The sequence below is a fragment of the Piliocolobus tephrosceles genome, chromosome 15, assembly GCF_002776525.5.
Source record: "Piliocolobus tephrosceles isolate RC106 chromosome 15, ASM277652v3, whole genome shotgun sequence".
Taxonomy (NCBI): Eukaryota; Metazoa; Chordata; class Mammalia; order Primates; family Cercopithecidae; genus Piliocolobus; species Piliocolobus tephrosceles.
This window is the reverse complement of record NC_045448.1, coordinates 74,409,887-74,429,617: the sequence shown is the minus strand read 5'-3', so window position 1 is coordinate 74,429,617 and position 19,731 is coordinate 74,409,887. Positions and strand designations below refer to the sequence as shown.

The 19,731-nt window shown below is 42.4% G+C and overlaps 1 protein-coding gene across 10 annotated transcripts in view; it reads right to left on the bottom strand.

Moving 5' to 3' along the window:
• STAMBP (STAM binding protein) overlaps positions 1–19,731 on the bottom strand; it is a 34,104-nt gene that overhangs the window by 2,748 nt on the left and 11,625 nt on the right. For 9 of the 10 annotated variants that reach the window (XM_023188004.3, XM_023188005.3, XM_023188006.3 and 6 more), the window contains 7 exons: positions 14,863–14,938; positions 14,490–14,585; positions 12,217–12,583; positions 10,173–10,297; positions 9,146–9,283; positions 952–1,064; positions 249–348 (listed from right to left, as the gene is read on the bottom strand). In XM_023188004.3, the coding sequence (XP_023043772.3) occupies positions 249–348; positions 952–1,064; positions 9,146–9,283; positions 10,173–10,297; positions 12,217–12,583; positions 14,490–14,585; positions 14,863–14,938 (1,015 nt within the window). Of the gene's footprint in view, positions 1–248; positions 349–951; positions 1,065–2,871; positions 4,453–8,794; positions 8,903–9,145; positions 9,284–10,172; positions 10,298–12,216; positions 12,584–14,489; positions 14,586–14,862; positions 14,939–19,731 lie in introns of those variants that run through there. The other variant, XR_002725521.3, reaches the window with a different exon arrangement.

Here is a 19,731-nt window from a genome sequence, read left to right as displayed (position 1 = left end):
TAGATGGGAAAACTGAGGCCCTGGAAGGGTAAGTACCTTAATCAAAGGCACACAGTGGCAGAGCTAAGATTCAAATCTATTTCTATCCCGCACTGCTTCTCATGTACGTCCTTACTATTGAGATCTGGAAAGGTTAAGTGACAAGGCTGGTCTTCTGTGTGGATCAGGAAGGATGATGCATTTCATCAGCTCTGACTGTCCTCCCTGCCTGAAGCACAGCCCCAGTTTCTTCTACATAGATAACGTACACAGAACAGAGGTGGATCCTTGCTGTGTGGGTGAAATCCTTTCTGGCGACAGGAAGAAATCTCCTCTAGTCCATGGTCAGTCAGTTTAAAGAATCCAGTTCTGAAATTAAAAAAAGGCAGGCTAAGAGTCAAGCAAAGGTGTCCCTCCGTCCCAAACACATGCACACACACACGCACCAGCATGCGCACTCACACAGCAGGGCAGAGGTCATTGTGAGACAGCTTCTGTAGGATGCTGCCTCATAGGTCTCTTCTCTGGTGAATGAATCACAGTTAGAGAATGATTCATTACTGTCATCACACTAGTTTTGCTGGAGAATTCATAGTAAATAATCAAAGTGGGAGTAAAGACAGGATTCGGAATTGAAAAGAAGTGCATTCTGAGATAATATGTTTGATTTTGAAACTTTCTAATCCAACATAAAACTCTTGACATTCCTATCGCTTCAAGACAAACACTTCAAATTTTTTGTAGACTTTTCTTAGAATAGCAACTAAGTTGTTACTTGGATATCTTTTTGAACAAGCATGATAGATTAATCATGATATGGTGCTTAAAAGGAAGCCCTTTAGAATAACCAATTTATACTACAACCTATGTGTTTTACAAAGAACAAGCCCGCAAGAATAGAGACCTTTTCCCCTGAGGCTTTCTTCCCTATTACCCCCTTGAAACACCCAGAACCATGCCCTTTATACTCACTCCTGGAACTTTGGGGAGCAAACAATGGCTATCGACTCCGGCAACATCATCTGGTAAGAGCAATGAGTGTGTAAGTCGACACTGGAGAGAAACGCTGTCTGTGTGGGGTGAGTCTGAGGAGAGAAAAAAAGAGGACTCTTAGCGAGGATACATGGTAGTCCTTCCTTATTTGCGATTCCCTTTCTGAGGTTTCAAGCTACCCATATCAACTGCAATCTGAAAATATTATATGTGATAAGATATTTTGAGAAACAGAGACCATATTCACATAACTTTTATTACACTGTATTTTTATAACTGTTCTATTATAGTTGTTGTTAATCTCTTCCTGTGTCTTATTTATTTATTTATTTTGAGATGGAGTCTTGCTCTGTCGCCCGGGCTGGAGTGCAGTGGCCGGATCTCAGCTCATTGCAACCTTTGCCTCCCGGGTTTATGCCATTCTCCTGCCTCAGCCTCCTAAGTGACTGGGACTACAGGCGCCTGCCACCACGCCCGGCTGATTTTTTGTATTTTTTAGTAGAGACAGGGTTTCACCATGTTAGCCAGGATGGTCTCGATCTCCTGACCTCGTGATCCGCCTGTCTTGGCCTCCCAAAGTGCTGGGATTACAGGCTTGAGCCACCGCGCCCGGCCCTGTGCCTAATTTATAAATTAAACTTTATTGCAGGTATGCATGTATAGGAAAAAAACATAGTATATATAGGGTTTGGTGGTACTATCTGTGATTTCAGGCATCCATTGGCGGGCGGGGGGGGGGGGGGGGGGGGCTCATATCCCCTGAGGATAAGGGGGGACTACTCTGCCGTACAACGAAGCCTGTGGTCTCTGAAGGAAGTAAAGCCAAACAGTTGTCAACAGCTGGGCACAATCTCCTTTGTAAGTAAGAAGCCACTTGCAACCATGAGAGGTCCACCTGAAGTTCCTAAGAAGTAAGGAAGCTCCTTTCCAGCACTGTAAACAAATATAGCTTAACACCAGTATGTGAAAAGACTCATAATTTCTTTCTTTTTTTAAGTTCAAGAGACTTACTATACAATATGGTGACTACTGTTCATCACAATGTATTATACACTTGAAAACTGCTTAAGAGAGTAGATTTTAAGTGTTCTCATCACAAAAAAGTGATGTAATGCGTATGCTAATTAGCTTGATTTTCCCATTCCACAATATGTGTATACATATTTCAAAACATATAGACTATTGTTATTTGTCAATTAAAAAAAGAAAAAAAAAAAACCAGCTGGGCACAGAGGCTCATGTCCGTAATCCCAGCACTTTGGGAGGCTGAGGGGGGCAGATCATTTGAGGTCAGGCGTTTCAGACCAGCCTGGCCAACGTGGTGAAACCACATCTCTCTTAAAAATACAAAAGTTGGCCGGGTATGGTGGCAGGCACCTGTAATCCCAGCTATTTGGGAGGCTGAGGCAGGAGAATCGCTTGAACCTGGGAGATGGAACTTGTAGTGAGCCGAGATCACGCCACTGCACTCCAGCCTGGGTGACAGAGCAAGACTGTAAAAAAAGGAAAACAAGAAAAAGAAAATGAAAAATATATATGTGCTCATTATAAAGTCCTAGGTAACAAGGAATAAAATGAATAAAAGAGCTCGTAGAAATAAGGAGCACAGGCCAAGTGCGGTGGCTCACGCCTGTAATCCCAGCACTTTGGGAGGCTGAGGCAGGCGGATCACGAGGTCAGGAGATTGAGACCATCCTGGTTAACACGGTGAAACCCCATCTCTAGTTAAAAAAAAAAAAAAAAAATTAGCCAGGCATGGTGGTAGGCACCTGTAGTCCCAGCTACTCGGGAGGCTGAGGCAGGAGAATGGCATTAACCCGAGAGGCACAGCTTGCAGTGAGCCGAGATCGCGCCACTGTACTCCAGCCTGGGTGACAGAGCAAGACTCCATCTCAAAAAAAAAGAAAAGAAATAAGGAGTATGAACAATTATTGGAAACTGCAAGAGCTGTCCGTGGTGAAGGATACAATGAGAGAGGGGAAGGGGATGAAAATAACTAAGGAAATGAAATAACTTAGATTGCATTGGCCCCAGCAGAATGACAACTAAACAGATGGGCATTTGTCTGAAGAGCAAGCACAGGGAGATGCTACAAATGGGGTGGGGGAGATCCCACTTCAATTCCTGGGTAGGTGGATGTATGCTCTCACTTACATTGTGCAGAACCATAATTCTGAGATTCTGTAGAGTGTCTGATGAATGATAAGGTGATCTTTTTTCTAATGGAAAGCAACAGCATTAAGCCCAGGCAAGTGCATGCTGTCCTAGCTCATGGTTATAGATGACATATCAAATAACCCACCCATCACATTTCATCTAATTCACTCAGAAAACCTTCTCAGGGAGAGAGCTCCCAGAGGTCACTGAGGCTGCACTGGACAAAAGTAAACTGAGGACGAAGAGACTTGGAACTTTCTGGCTTCCCTTGTTTGAAGACAGTGGAAGACGTTAGGCAGCTTGAGCACTCAAGAAAGGGGGAACTGGAGTAGGCAGACAAAAAAGGGAGGTAAACACAAGGGGGAACTTTCCTCTCTGTACTACTCAAAATGGAGACTCTGATCCCACCGGTTTAGAAGATCTAGGGTGCCTGATGGGTTCTGGAATTCCTGGTTGGATGAAAGACTGTAGGCTGCAGAGCCGTGATGTGAGAAGGCATCAAGACACTGGGCCATTAAACTAGGGGGGTATGGAGAGGACCCAGGGACAGAGCTCAAACCTTCCATCTGGGGCATCATTGGGGAAAGATACTGTTCCTCAGTGTTAAAACTCAAAGACCACTGCAAAGTGGGAGAAAAACAGAATTCTGAAGCTGAAATAGACAAGGCAGAAGAATTCAATGCTGTGCCACATTCCAGTTAAACAAATTCTGACCTTTCAAAAGGAAATCAAGATCTAGGTTCCAAGTGTGAAGAAAAGGCCTCCCTGAGGTTGGTGTGTGCTAGCCAGGAGATCAGTGTGGTGGGTCTTGTGGGGTGTGAGAACTGGCAACGGGAACCCCATCTCAGATGACAGCACACAGAAACTGGCTTGGAGACCTCCTTCAGAAGCATACCTGCTGCACAAAGATCACCAGACAGTAGGAGTGGAGACAGGCAAAGACATCTGTGTCTCAGGGTTGGAGACAGAAGAGGAGGTTGTTTGCTGATATTTCCTGCTCTGGCTCTCCTGTTCTTGAACCAAATTGGAAGAACTCAAGGACTATGATGTTGGATTTACCCAGGGATCCACGGAATCAAAGGTGTTACTGGGGTTGTCATGATGGGCATCCATGGACAAGGTAGGTGAGTGTCCTCAACAACTGTGAATGGCACGCAGTGGCCCTTGGAACTTTTCCTAGGGAATTTCTTCTATCTCCTCTAAGAAGTGTTTCTCTCTGGATGATTCAGGTTTCTGTTTTTCAAGAGACTCATACTTTCTAATTGACCATCAAGACTTATTTGGTTCCTTACAAGGTCTCTCCATACCATCGAGTCACCCATTCTGGAACAGAAGGTACATACCCAATATTTCAACATAGTAGAAGTCAAGGACTTAGTAAACCACAATTAGATGAATGATTCCTCTTTCCCACAGAGGTGTTAAAAGGTCAAGCATGAATCAGGTTCTATAGGCAAAGGCTGTCCTGTAGCTAAAGCATCATCCAAGGAAGATATGGGAGGTAGGGGACTACTTGAATTTCAGTGGATAGTTAAATCATACAAAGGAGACCATTCTGTTTGGAAGGAGAACACGATTCTAAGATTTGAGGTTAATCAGTTAAAGCATCACCTAAATGTGCATCCTGATTAATTTGTTTCCATTGTTTGTTTTATTAAGCACATATTTTATATGCAAAACAGACAACTACATAATGACTTATGTTCATCTTAGAGGAGGTGTGATCTTAGGTAACAAAAATGGAAAAAGATCTAGCATGATTCGAAAAGACAACCAACGTTCACTGACAGAAAAGCACAGACAATAAAAACATGCAACTGACTAGCGTTTTCAAACTTGCTGTCCAAAAAAACAAATCTCCTGCAGAGCTTGACAAAAGCCCAGACTCCTGCACCCCACCCCTGGAAAGAACCATCATGAGGAACACTTTTCTTAAAAGCTCACTAAGTGATTCTTATGTGCAGCCTCATCTGAGTAGCACCATTCCACAGGGTGCTGTGATGAGCTCACTGTGGAAGAAGCCTTCAGGACAGGAACGTGTTAGCCGAGTGCAGGCAGCAAATCCACACACAAGTCTTCACGGGACACGTAACGACTTCAGTGACCACAAAGTTTCTACCTGATGAGAATATAATCCTTTAGGCTGCTAAGGAGCAGTGGCCTGTGCCAACATCACCTTCCATCCCATGGTTAGAGCCCAGGATTCTAACTGGGAGTAAATGTGGGTAGCCAGAAAGATAATAAAGAGACATAAGCAGGGACTCAGTAAACAACTATTAAATGGAATCAAAAAACTTTGCCGTGATCCCCTGCTCCTCTCTAACTATTGTACCTTCTCTCCCTCCTTCCTTTCACAGTCAAGTTTCTTGAATGAAAGTTCACTATGTTCACTGTGCCCATGCTGCTGGGGATACAGGAAGGCACTTTCACAAAGAGAAAACAATCTGCCGAAGGAGCAGAAATGAGCAAGCAGGGTGAATGCTGAAGGCAGCCTGGGTGCCTGGATGGGAAATTTTCCCTAGAGGGAAATGGCTCAGATGGGGCTGAGACATGAAGAGTGCCTTGAGTTCTGGGCTGGAGGTCTGACAACAGTTGGTGATCAATCCATGACCATACAAAGTTTTTGACCTGGGAAGCTGATTTATAGTTGACAAGGTTAAGAAGGAAGAACTGATCTTTTGCATTTTCCTCTGGCCAATTTCAAGATCTGAATAAATCTTACGGTCTGCTTTTCATTTGTTTTTGAGACAGGGTTTTCACTCTGTTGCCCAGGCTGGAGTGCAGTGGTGTGATCACGGCTCTCACTGCAGCCTTGACCTCCAGTCTCAAGCAATCTTCCTGCCTCAGCCTCCCAAGTAGCTGGGACCACAGGCGTGTGCCACCACAAATGCATAATTTTTTTAAATTTATAGAGATGAGGTCTTGCTATGTTGCCCAGGCTGGTCTTGAACTCCTGGGCTCAAGAGATCCTCCCACCTTGGCCTCCCAAAGTGCTGTGATTACAGGTGTGAGCCACCACACTCAGCCTGTTTGTTTTTAATTCCGATTTGGAAGGAATGGTGCAGAAATATTATGGAGGAAAAAAAGCTGAACTAGCCGGGCATGGTGGTGTTTGCTTGTAGTCCTAGCTACTCAGGAGGCTGAGGCAGGAGGATCACTTGGGCCCAGGAGTTCAAGGCTGTAGTGCAGTATGATTGTGCCTGTGAATAGCCACTGTACTCCAACATAAACAACACAGTGATACCTCATCTCAAAATAAATAAATAAATAAATAACAAAGCTGAACTACTATCAATTTAGGCTCTAAATCTGTTCCCAGCTGGGCCCTCACTGATACTTAAAACGCTTTTATTCATTTGTAGCTAAGTTCTACCTGAAGTCTGTACAGAATGATCCTAACCTTTCCCCATCTCCTCCAGTTTCTAAATCTTCCTTGGTCTCCCTCTTGCTCAACAGCAGACCTAGACTCCAACTTTATTGAGGTCAAGATTGTCTAAAACGTGTTTCCTCAACTCCTCCAGACATCATTTCAAAAATCTCTCTGGATCTTCATTTCTGTTCATTCAATCTTGTCTTGGAGGAATGGATGGTTTTCCCCCTGTGAAGATGAACCCCTCTTTGTGCTTCTGATTCGGTCCTTCCTTATCGTCACATTACCTTGATTCTCCTGCCCTTTTCCATCTCTATTGTTGGCTCATTGGGCATAAGAACATGTTCAGAAAACTATACACTAGAATGTGGATAAACTTTCAAAATGTCGAGCAAAAGAAGCAAGACACAAATATACATATGGTATAATTCCATTTACAAAAAGGTAAAAGTCAGGCAAAAGTAAACTATAGTGTTTAGAGATACACATTGAAGTGGTGAAATTATAAACGAGGCAAGGGAGAGAGGACTTCCCTCCCTTTCACACATCTCTTTGCTTCACTGCTAACTACATTCTATGTTCCCTTAGGTGGCCTGTCCCCCAAGTTGCCAGTGAACCTTTTCTTGCTTTAGACTCTTCTCCCCCTTCCAGGACTTCCAAGATCAGCACTACATAGTGGATTCCCAGAGCCCTCTCTCCTGCTTTGACTTTGCTCCCAAGTTCTAGCCCTACATTGCCAACTGGCTGATAACTACCTCCAATGATTTGATATCTCACCAGTACCTGAAATTCAATTTGCTCAGAACTGAACCCCACTTTCAAATCAAATCCTTCTCCTGGATCCCCTACTTTTGCTTATGAGATGATCACTGCAAGGCCCCAAACCTCTAAGTCACCATTGACTCTGAGTCATCATTCTCTATTACTCACTTCTCAAATCCTCTGAAATCCTACACTCATCTCCTCCTTCTCAAACACAATGGCATCACCCTAGATCTCATCATTATTAGATTTTTATCAGCACACTAACCTCTTAAATCATCTCCTTGCCACAACCTACCTTAAAACTGTACTTATGTTAAATTTTCTAAAGTATGGCTTTAATCATATCATTGTTCCACTCAAAAACCTTTAAGAATTCTCCACTTACTAAAAAGTGGAACAATTCTGCCTGTCCACCCCAGACCCTCCAGAACACGGCTCCAATGTACTGCATTAAAACATATCTAGCTGGGTGCGGTAGCTCATGCCTGTAATCCCAGAACTTTGGGAAGCGAGGCGGGTGGATCACCTGAGATCACGAGTTCAAGACCAGTCTGGCCAACATGGTGAAACCCCATCTCTACCAAAAATACAAAAATTAGCTGGGCATGGTGGCGGGCACTTGTAGTCCCAGCTACTTGGGAGGCTGAGGTAGGAGAATCGCTTGAATTCAGGAGGCAGAGGTTGCAGTGAGCCAAGATCTGCCATTGCACTCCAGCCTAGGTGACAAGAGTGAAACAAAAAACAAAAAACAAAAATACATGTTAGACCATTGTTTCCTGATATGAACCACAAATCTCAGCGAACTGGTCCCCACAATGCTCCAGGAACAGAATCTGCCTCTTCTCTACTTGTCTGCTTCATAAGGAACTTGCCCTAGGTCCAGCTTGCCAACATTCTACTAAACCCTATCAGGCATGGTCCCTCCTTCCTCTGAATTCCACAGTGCCTTCCTGGCACCTCTTGAAACCCTTAGCACATTCTGCCCCAGGTGAAGTTATTAATTGTCTATTTATTTAATCTCCTTCATGAGGCTAAAATCATACCTTACTCAAATTTGTATCCCCTGGCAGATAAGGAACAAGTTTTCTCTCCCCCATCTACTACAATGGGGGTGTGGTGGGGATACACAATAACAGGCAAATCAACATGCATGTAATTGAACAGAAGAAAGGACGGAAGGCACATGGGACTGCCTCACAGGTCAGTCTTTCCCAAATTCTGGCATACAAGCACATGTAATCCAAGAATAAGCCAATTTATTTGCAACTCTGTCATACAACATAAAATGCAGCTTGGGTTATGAGAGTGAGGGGTTAAAAAGGAATAGAAAGAAAAATTTAAAAATAATCTTTAGGGAAGGCATCATATTTTACCTGAACATTACCAGAAGGCTGCACAAGATATGCAGACACTTGAAAATCATGTGTATTTATAGCCCTTCTTGTTTATATAAAGGTGCTTTAAGAAAGACCAAATGCAAGCATCGGAATTAACCTCCTTGGCTCATTTAAAATATTTTGAGTTATATACCTTTAAGGAACATCATCTGTATACAGTAGGCATAGTCTCTAAGGTCAATGTCCACATGTATTCTAGGTCAGCATCCCATCACCAGTCACACTCAGAGGGTAACTAGAACTTTAGGGAAAACAGTTTATTTTTACTAAAAAATAAATAAAAAGTTAAAAGAAATTAAAAGCCCTAAGTGGGAAGAAAACAGTATTGAAGTACAATAGTCAAGTATGCTAAGGACCGCATCCAAAGAGAGAAAAACAATAAATAATCTGGATATAATTGACTTTGTTCAAAGAAACACACAGTGTGTTTATACCACCACGGGAGAGGCGGAGACCACCTCTCAGAGAGCTCAGAATTGCTTACATGAATCCAGCCCAGCGTGATGAGGCCCTGCTGATCCTGTATGAGGAAAAGTTCTTCTTCGTTCTCTGTGTTGCAGTAATCAGACCCAGCACTTTGCTTGGGGATGAGAACATGAGTAATGGTAAATTCATTCCTCATCTGCCAAAGGAGAAAATAGCTGGTCACAATTTTCTGGCACTCATGCAACCCTGCTCCACTCCATCCCGAAAGTGGAAACGTAAGCATCTATACGAGTGAAAGCCCTTCCCACACAGCAGAAGTCCTGCCACTCAGTGGTTCACAACCTCGGCTGCTCATGCACGTTGCCTGGGGTGCTCTGTACAGCAACCGATGCAGAGACCAACCCTAGAACTCTGCAGCCTGGGCAAACATCACAGCCCTGAGGGAATTTCCTGCTGTGCCAAACTGGTCTGCTCAGAAGCTCTGAGTAGAGTACCATTTATCTTCCCTTGCTCAGGTCTAAAGTCGTTTTCCTGTCACTGTTTCCTTAAGTCCATCTCATCCCATAAGCCTCAGCTTACATTTACTCCACTTCATTTATTTATTCATTCAGCAGTAATGGGTTCTTTAAGTGCCGCCATTCAGTGACCTCTCCTTCCTCAAAATTCCCAATACTTACACTGTACATATTTTTCAGCATGATGGTTAGACTTGAGTGCATGTCTGCCTTCTCCCCAAAGTGACTGGGCACTTTTCGTGGACTCATACTATGTGCTTTACATATTTTATATTCCCAGGTCCTACCATAAATTAGGTACTAAAACACTGATATGTAGATAATGACTGGATCTTCCTACCAAGTTTAAAATTAGGTATTTCTTACCAATAGCATTAAAATAATCACTTCAATTCAATCAATCAATACAGCGTCACCAAATTCCAAGTGACACGAAATTATGCAATCCACGGTTCCTTCGGTGGAGGGATTGGTACAAAGAGTAACTGACCCTGGATATTTTCTCTGGGAGTCACAGGATGCCAAGAGGGAAAGAAACAGTTTCGGTTCAGACAAGAGTTTGGTTTTTACCAGTTTTCCACAGAGAATTCCACATGTCTCCACTCCCCGGGCAGTGTTGGCACTGGCTAACTGGAGAAACTGTGGGCACAGTCGCCCGGGCACCACCACATGGCACAATCCATCGATTATAGGAACTGTAATGGAGAAAGGTGAAAAGTCTGAGATCACTGAACCCCGCCTCCTCAAGCGGTCCTCACAGCCAGCAGCCCTGGGAGAGCAACATTCAGCCACTGGGATCCCCCCAGCTTCAGGCAGTGAGTGGGGATCTCATTCTAACCGCACCAAAACAAGGGTTGTAAAGTCTCTTCTCCAATCTTGGGCCACAGCTTTAAGGAGCACATTACTTCAAGAAGAGAAAATTGTAGGCTTTAATTATTCAAGTTAAGAAAAGGGCAAACTACTAACTTAAGAAAAGTTTTCTTAAAAATAACCTTAAGAATGTAATTGGATTGTTTGTAACTCAAAGGGTAAATGCTTGAGGGGATGGATACCCCATTCTCCATGATGTGCTTATTTCTTTTTTTTTTTTTTTTTCTGAGACGGAGTCTCGCTCTGTCACCCAGGCTGGAGTGCAGTGGCCCGATCTCAGCTCACTGCAAGCTCCGCCTCCCAGGTTCACGCCATTCTCCTGCCTCAGCCTCCCGAGGAGCTGGGACTACAGGCGTCCGCCACCTTGCCCGGCTAGTTTTTTGTATTTTTTAGTAGAGACGGGGTTTCACCATGTTAGCCAGGATGGTCTCTATCTCCTGACCTCGTGATCCGCCCGCCTCGGCCTCCCAAAGTGCTGGGATTACAGGCTTGAGCCACTGCGCCCGGCGATGTGCTTATTTCATATTGCATGCCTGTACCAAAACATCTCATGTACTCCATAAATATACCCACCTACTATGTACCCACAAAAACTTAAAAAATAAAAGTAAAAAATAAAATTTGGTAGGGAAAAAAGAGACAAGTTCTTTAAACATTCAGGAATTTTCTGTCAGAATCTAATACAAAGAATTAAAAAAATAACCTCCCTGCTGTGGTTTGACTGTGTCTCCCAAAGCTCATGTTATGGAAACTTAATTCCTAATGCAAAATTATTGAGAGGTGGGATCTAAGAGGTGATGAGGCTACGAGGGATCTTTGTTTGCCCTTCCACCCTTCTGTTGTGGGATGACGCAGCAAGAAGGCCCTTGCCAAGCCCCTGGATCTTGGACTTCCCACTCTCCAGAACTATGAACCAAATAAATTTGTGTTCATTATAAATTACCCAGCCTCAAGTATTCTGTTATAGCAGCACAAAATGGACTAAGACACTGCCCATTCATCTGAACTTTTCATTTTAAATCTTTATCTCAGATAAGAATATCAGAGTATGACTTTAAAAGAAATACACTAGTGTATATTCTTGAGAATGGAAAACAATCTGGGCAGTTATTTAATTCTGAACTTAGTCTTTTGGAAGAAGTTAAAATGCCAAACCACAACAAAATAAAAAACACAGTGTAGTCCCCTAAAAAAGGCATGAACAAAGCAGATCATAAAAAATGCCAAGAATGGACCCAGTTTCTGAACACCATGGAGAAACTCCGTGAGAGAGCCAGCAAGCTAAAGTTAGGAAGTGTCTCTCACAGCTATATTTTCATATTTTAAAAAAAAGGTGGGGCGGGGGGAGATGTTCTGCTTTTGAGTATTCAACAGGAAGATCTGAATTGCTAGAGAGGTAACAAAGAGCAGGAGACACACAGTCACACAGCAGTCTGATGATGTTATATCTGAGGACTATGAATTAGGTTTGGCAAATTCCTTTCCTTTCAACTAAAAAGTTGATAGTCTGACTTTCAAGAATAATATTAAGCTCTTCAGAAAATCGACCAGACTAGGTTTCAGCAAGGCCACTTTTATAATAGAGCCAGTGTATTAGGACACAGTACAGCAATACTTATCAGGTGGGTTTCTGTGACCAAAGCTTAATGAGTGGGATCAGGAGGGTAATCTTAGGTTGACCCCATCAGAATGATACTGTTTGGCTGCAACTGAGAAAGAAGAGGACATCAGCAAATGCACTTACTACTTTCTGAGTTGCTTAGTGCTCCAGGTTTCAAGGACCTGTCCACCACAGGTGGCTTAGCTGGCCTTACAGTTGTGTGACAGTCTGAAGGCTGTGTGGATGAGACAGGTGAGGTGGGGAACACATCTAAGGAGGGCTTCCCCAAGTCAGGCACTAGCGGGCCACCTAGGCCAGGGTCCACCTTCCCAAACTCCTGTACAATTTTCAGTCGCTCTTTTTCTAGCTCCTGGTTCTGGATCATCTCCTCGAAGGCATGGAACTGTTCCTGTTCCAATTGCTGCTGCTTCTGTTGTGCTACCCTCTGTTTTTCCTTTTCTAGCTCTTGCTGGATGGCCATGTTTCGGGCCAATTCCTCTGCTTCCTTCTTCTACAAAGAGAGAAAATTTAGGCTAACACTTCACACCTCAGTGACTTCACACTTCAGGAGAACAAGGCTTTTTAGCACAGAGATTTCCAAAATGTACTTCTGCTCTGGCCTGATTACCTCACACAGGCTTCATGCTTTCCTCAGTATCTTTATACTTATGGAGTTAGTCACCACCCCCTTCTATCCAGCCACTGTACCTATCTCCAAGGACAATTAAAATCCCAATCCTCTCAGTATCCTCCTGGCAATGATTCTACCTAACGTACTTTCCTCTTCATTGAAATCTTTTTCTTTTTTTTTTGAGACAGGGTCTCACTCTGTTTCCCAGGCTGAAGTGCAATGGCATGATCACAGCTCACTGCAGCCTCGACCTCCCAGGCTCAAGCGATCCTCCCACTTCAGCCTCCTGAGCAGGTGGGACCACAGGCGTGCACCACCACACCTGGCTAATTTTTGTATTTTTTGTAGAGACAGGGTTTCGCCATGTTGCCCAGGCTAGTCTTGAACTCCTGGGCTCAAATAATCGGCCCACCTGGGCCTCCTGAAGTGCTGGGATTCCAGGCGTGAGCCACAATGTCTGGCCTGAAATCTTGATGCAACTTATTGTCTGTGTTCTCCCAACCTTTATCACAGTTTCATTCTCTCTGTGTCATGTATGTATTCTATATTTCCAGCAAGGCTATAAAATAGAACCAGAACCAAATGTATACCTGCTATTTTGGGGGTCTCTACTGAATTTCTTTTTTTTTTTAGAGAGAGAGTCTCACTCTGTCACCCAGACTGGACTGTAGTGGCTAATCATGGCTCCCTGCAGCTTCAATCTCCCTGGGCTCAGGTGATCCTCCCATCTCAGTCTCCCATAGAGCTGAAACCAGAGGTGCGTGCCACCACACTAATTTTTGTATTTTTTGTAGAGAGGGGGTTTCACCATGTAGCCCAGGCTGGTCTCGAACTCCTGTGCTTAAGCAATCACCCACCTCAGCCTCCCAAAGTGCTAGCATTACAGGCATGAGCGACCACGCCTGGCCTTCTACTGAATTTTAACCCAAAATGAAGCCTCTGAAATTTTTATGGTTTTTATGTATTTGTTCAACACAGAGTGACATTTCAAGCTAATAAGAAATACTTGAGTGGCACTTGGATTTAAAAAAAAAAAAAAAGAAATGTTAAGTAATAACCTCCTCCTTAAAGCTTACACTCATTTGTCGCTTTAGAAATATATACCTCAGGCCGGGCGTGTTGGCTCACGCCTGTAATCCCAGCACTTTGGGAGGCCGAGACAGGCGGATCACGAGGTCAGGAGATCGAAACCATCCTGACGAACACGGTGAAACCCCGTCTCTACAAAAAAATACAAAAAAATTAGCTGGGCATGGTGGTGGGCGCTTGTAGTCCCAGCTACTCGGGAGGCTGAGGCAGGAGAATGGCGTGAACCTGGGAGGTGGTGGAGCTTGCAGTGAGCGGAGATCGCACCACCGCACTCCAGCCTAGGTGACAGAGTGAGATTGTCTCAAAAAAAAAAAAAAAAAAAAAGCTTGAAAAGTCAATTCTTATAAATAGCTTCAGGTATAACCAAATGTGAATCAAACCCTCAAATTCTCTGATCTAAAAAACCTATGTTATGGAGAGAATGTTCATTGTTCTTAAGATTCTCATTCTAGATATAGCAGGTAGGCAACAGATTTTCTGTCCCTCAAGTCACTCTCTTCAACAAATAGGCTATATCTGTGTTACAATCCTGAGCCTAACCACTGGTGGTGTTCTACTTTTTTGAGTTTCTGGTCTTTGCCCAAAAAAGGTGAAACAGCACATTAAAAGCACAGGATATACTGAAATGTCACATTACAATCCCAGGGCACAGTCTAAAAAAGCAAAATAATTGTCTTCTTGGCTGTTATATACTGACCTTTTCTTCATTATATTCTGTATATTCTTTGGTATATCGTTTTAACAGTTCTGCCTTCAGCTCTTCTGCTTTGGGAAATGCAATCTCCTTTAATTTCTGAGACACCAAACAGAAAATAGAATTAGAACAATACCAGAAAATTAGAGAATCCAAAAGAAGACTTAAGTCAAGTTGGTGATTGCAACATTTCCCAAAATGATTTAAAATACCCCCTACTGTACCATACCTGCTACTTTACAACTGTTCTGGTGAAATGGCCTTATTTCCTATTTAGGATCTGATACTCAGATGCAGAGACTACTACTTTTATCTTGAAGTCAGTCTGTACTGCTCTGAAGCTTTTAGATGGGCAACAGTGACAGTCAAGACCCACCTTTACTGTGTCTTTCTTTTCAGGAATGACGGTAGATTTGTAATCGCGATGCTTTGGTAGTTTCTCAATAAAGAGCCTAAGGAAACAGTTAAAAATGATTATGAAACAAATGGCCCAAATGTCCATAAGACCCTAAAGCTAAATGCAACCCCCTTATCCTGAAGCCCTTACATGAAATGAAAGGTTCCAGAAGTGCAGCTAGCACACCCAGCTAGGCCATGCTCCCTTCCCATCTCTATCCCCCTAAAAAGCCAGAGTCTTTTCCTCTACTCTCAAACTAGGCAGCAAGCACCAGATTCCCACAATGAAAAGGATGGCCAAAAAAATTTGTAAAAGCCTTTCATGTGCCCACAAATGTACCTCCAAAGAAAGAGATCTTTTTCTTGTGACGTGACAGACTTTCAAAGGAAAGGGCTTCTGTCACAAAGCAGTCTTCAGAGAACAGTTTGGCAGCCATGGGCAGGAAGAGAAAACCATGTTTCCTTACTACTTCTAGTTCTTACGTAACCTTTAACTTTGGCTTTTTTCCTTTGGGATTCATGTTCCTTCAAAGAAGAATATTACTTTGCATCATATAAAATGCATGGAAATACTTAGTGCACATGTTCTATGCACATAGTATGTGCATATTACATGTTAATATGTATTGTCTTTGATGAAAAGTGCCTAGATAAATATAAGATGCTAGATTTCATCTTTTGGTTCTTGTCCTTGGCTCTAAAGCTCCGTGGGGAGAATAAACTGAATCAATTCACAAATCTCTAACATTTAAGACATCTACTTAGGGGCAGTGAAAATAAATAAAAGTCCAGTAACTTGTCACAGAAAGAAAGTGGCAGATTCAGAATTTCAACATGAGCAGGCTGGCTCCGGAGCCTATTCTTTTAACTACCACACCATACTTCTTCCACATGGTTTCTGGAATGTCTAGAAATACTGGAGGGGTACTGAACAAAGATGTCTTCTAACAGAATTAAGTTATAATACACAGAAACTGAGATTTAAAAAAAATAAATTGAAGGTAGCTTGTCGATAGCTCTAAAATATTATATTGTAGTTGGGATAAACTCTTTTCTACTTACTGCCCGTGGGGCAGGAGTAATTGGAAGAGGAAGCCTCAATAAGGAAAAAAGATGACCCCCACCAAAACAAACTTTATAAAGATAAGTCCTCATCCTTTTTTTTTTTTTTTTTGAGACGGAGTCTCGCTGTGTCGCCCAGGCTGGAGTGCAGTGGCACGATCTCGGCTCACTGCAAGCTCCGCCTCCCGGGTTCACGCCATTCTCCTGCCTCAGCCTCCCAAGTAGCTGGGACTACAGGCACCTGCCACCAAGCCCGACTGATGTTTTGTATTTTTAGTAGAGATGGGGTTTCACCATGTTAGCCAAGATGGTCTCGAGCTCCTGACCTCATGGTCCGCCCACCTTGGCCTCCCAGAGTGCTGCGATTACAGGTGCGAAGTTTCATTTTCATCCAACTTGAAAAGGCTCTTCAAGGCAGGGATGGACTCTAAAATAAAAATGGTTCTTTAAAAAGCTTCCTTTTGGGTTCATGAAGAAGATATAAAACAGGCTGGGTGTGGTGGCTCATGCCTGTAATTCTAGCACTTTGGGAGACTGAGGCAGGAAGACTACTTGAGCCCAGGAGTTCAAGACCAGCCTGGGTAACAGAGTGAGACCTTGTCTCTATTTATATTTTTTAATTTATACATATATATAAACAAAACAAAACATAAAAAAAACCCCACAAAAATTAGCTAGGTGTGATAGTATGCACCTGTAGTCCCAGCTGCTTGGGAGGCTGAGGCAGGAGGATCTCTCAATCCCAGAAGCCTGAGCTTACAGTGAGCTTTGATCACACCACTGCACTCCAGCCTGGGTGACAGAGGGAGATCCTGTCTCTATTTAAAAAAAAAAAAAATGAAAGAAAGATATAAAACAGTTTCCTTGAAGTCTATATTTAAAAGAAACACAGATTCATTTGTTCAAACCATAAAGTCCTGAAGAATCTATTACGATAAATAAGATACATTTCTTATATTTTAGAGACTGATAGATAATTCAGTAGAACTCTAACCTTAGCCCCAAAAGCCAAGATACATATTAATATTTACTACCTTTAGTTAGGCTGAATGTGCTTTGTATTGAGGCCTGAATCAGCTAAGAAAGTACTATGTCATACAAACACCATGTTTTATGTTGACTTAGACTTTCATTATAGAACTAGACCGTGAGCTTCCTGAGGCCACAGATTTCTATGTTTCCTGCTTCTTTGTATACTCCTTGGAAGTCAGCACAGTGCCTTGTATAAAGAGGCACTCAATAAATATTTGATGAATAAACATTACATATATGTAAATGTGTGTACGTATACACAGTAAGTCCTTAATGTTGCTAGATTCTTGGAAACTGTGACTTTAAGCACAATGACATAGGACAAAACCAACTTTACCATGCACTAATTGACATAAACAAGAGTTAAGCTCCTTTGACCTATCCTGGTCACAAAAACACCAGACTTCTAAATACAGACCAAAACACTTCTAATATTAGACACTGAAATAAATGTTAGCTATACATACGTTTAAGAAAGACTTACATAAACAAGTACGTAAATGATTTATCTGCTTATTTAGTCCCAGGTGGCCAGAGTCCATCCCAGCAGCTCAAGGCCAAGGCGGGAACCAACCCTGGAGAGGATGCCATCCCATCGCAGGGCACACTCACACATACACTTGTACTCATTCAGACTGGGGACAATTCAGACATGCCAGTTCACCTAACGTGCAGACCTTTGGGATATGGGAAGAAGCTTGAATACCCAGAGAAAACCCACACAGACATGGGGAGAATGTGCAGACTCCACACAGACAGTGGTCACAGGCAGGAATGGATTTTTCTTTTCTCCTCAACATTAAAACGAAACGACATTGGACAAAACCACATTATTTGACAACCTGCCATATTTATTTACTTCGCTTTGTAAGTATATAAAGAAACAGGAAGTATATACAGAAATGAGAGCAGGGGAAATAGAACAGATAAGAGTGGCGTGAAACTTTTCACCAAATACCTTTCTATATTACTTTGACTTTGAACCATGTAATGGAATCTAGTTTATAAGTAAAACAAAAAACAAACAAACAAAAAAAACCCTCCCAGACCTGTACATGAATAGCTTTCCCTTGCTTCGACAACTGTAGCCAGTTGTTTTCTGAATGGAGACAGATAGGCAAAAAGGTCTCCTGAAACAGACAATGGGCAACATGATCCATTACTCATACTGGAGGTAAAAGAACTTAGTGGTTAGGAGGGCTGGCTCTGGAGCCACTATGCCTGGGCTCAAATCCTAGTTTTGCCATTTACTAACTGTATGACGCTGGGCAAGTCACTTAATCTCACCATTACTCAGTTATTTGCAGGGGTGTCCAAACTTTTGGCTTCCCTGGGCCACACTGGAAGAACTGTCTTGGCCCATACATAAAATACACTAACACTAACTAGCTAATGAGCTTTTAAAAAGGTGATATCTGCCACAATCGATAAGCAAAAAAGTCCTTGAATTCAAAGGGTTGGACATGGCCTGTCTATAAAATTGTATAGACGGAGACAAACTAGTACTCCCTGACAGGCTTGCTGTAACACTTAAAGAGATAATAAAATGCTAAACACAGTATCTAGTACACAGTCAATATTTGCTATGGGTTTGATTTTTTTAAACAAATAAACAAAAAATGTGAGCAAGAATAAGAGATGAAGATGCTAACACTAGCATCATGTACAGGTCTGGGAGTTTTTTCTTTACTTATAAACTAGACTCCATGACATAGTTCAAAGTTGTATCCCTAGAGACTTGCTAAGGGATAGAAAGCGGCGGCCCAGATGTATACTGTTCTCTGGGGTTATATCTGGTTGCAGCCTAGAGAGAGGAAATGTACCAAAGGAAACAAAGATATGATGGCAAAAACACAAGCAGAATGACGTAATAAACAATGAAAAAAGAAGACATAAGCAGAAAAATACAAAAGGTGAATATATGAAATAATGCTGAATCCACTCATAATTAAAGAAATTCAAATAAGGATGAGATACTATTTTCCTCCATCGGATCGGCAAAGGCGTAAAGGTTCATTATACCTGGTATAGAGAAATGGAGCTTAAAGGTTGATTATACCTGGAATAGAGAAATGGGATCCCCACACAGTGTTAGCAAGATTGTAAATTCATATAACCTTTTATCGTAACGGAGGGAAAATGGAAGCTAATTATTCAAAATTTAAAATGTGTATATCCTTTATTTTTAATTTGTATTATTTATTTATTTTTTATTTTTTAATTAATTAATTAATTTTTTTTGAGACAATGTCTTGCTCTGTCGCCCAGGTTGGAGTGCAGTGGGGCAATCTCGGCTCACTGCAACCTCTACCTCCCAGGTTCAAGTGATTCTCCTGCCTCAGCCTCCTGAGTAGCTGGGATTAGAGGCACCCGCTATCCTGCCCAGTTAATTTTTGTAGGTTTAGTAGAGGTGGGGTTTCACGCCATGTTGACCAGGCTGGTCTCCAACTCCTGACCTCAGGTGATCTGCCTGCATCAGCCTCCCAAAATGCTGGGATTACAGGCGTAAACCACTGCATCCAACTTAAAATGTGTATATCCTTTAAACTCACAATTCTATCTCTAGGAATTTATCCTAGAGATCATTATAAAATAGTACAAAGATATATGTATAAAAATATTCAATACAGCATTGTTCAAAAGGGTAGAAAAAAACTGAAAAAAAAAAAACCCAAAAACCTAAACATCCATCAATAGGGGATTGTTTAAAAAATAATGTGCATTCAGGCTGGGCGCGGTGGCTCACGCCTGTAAT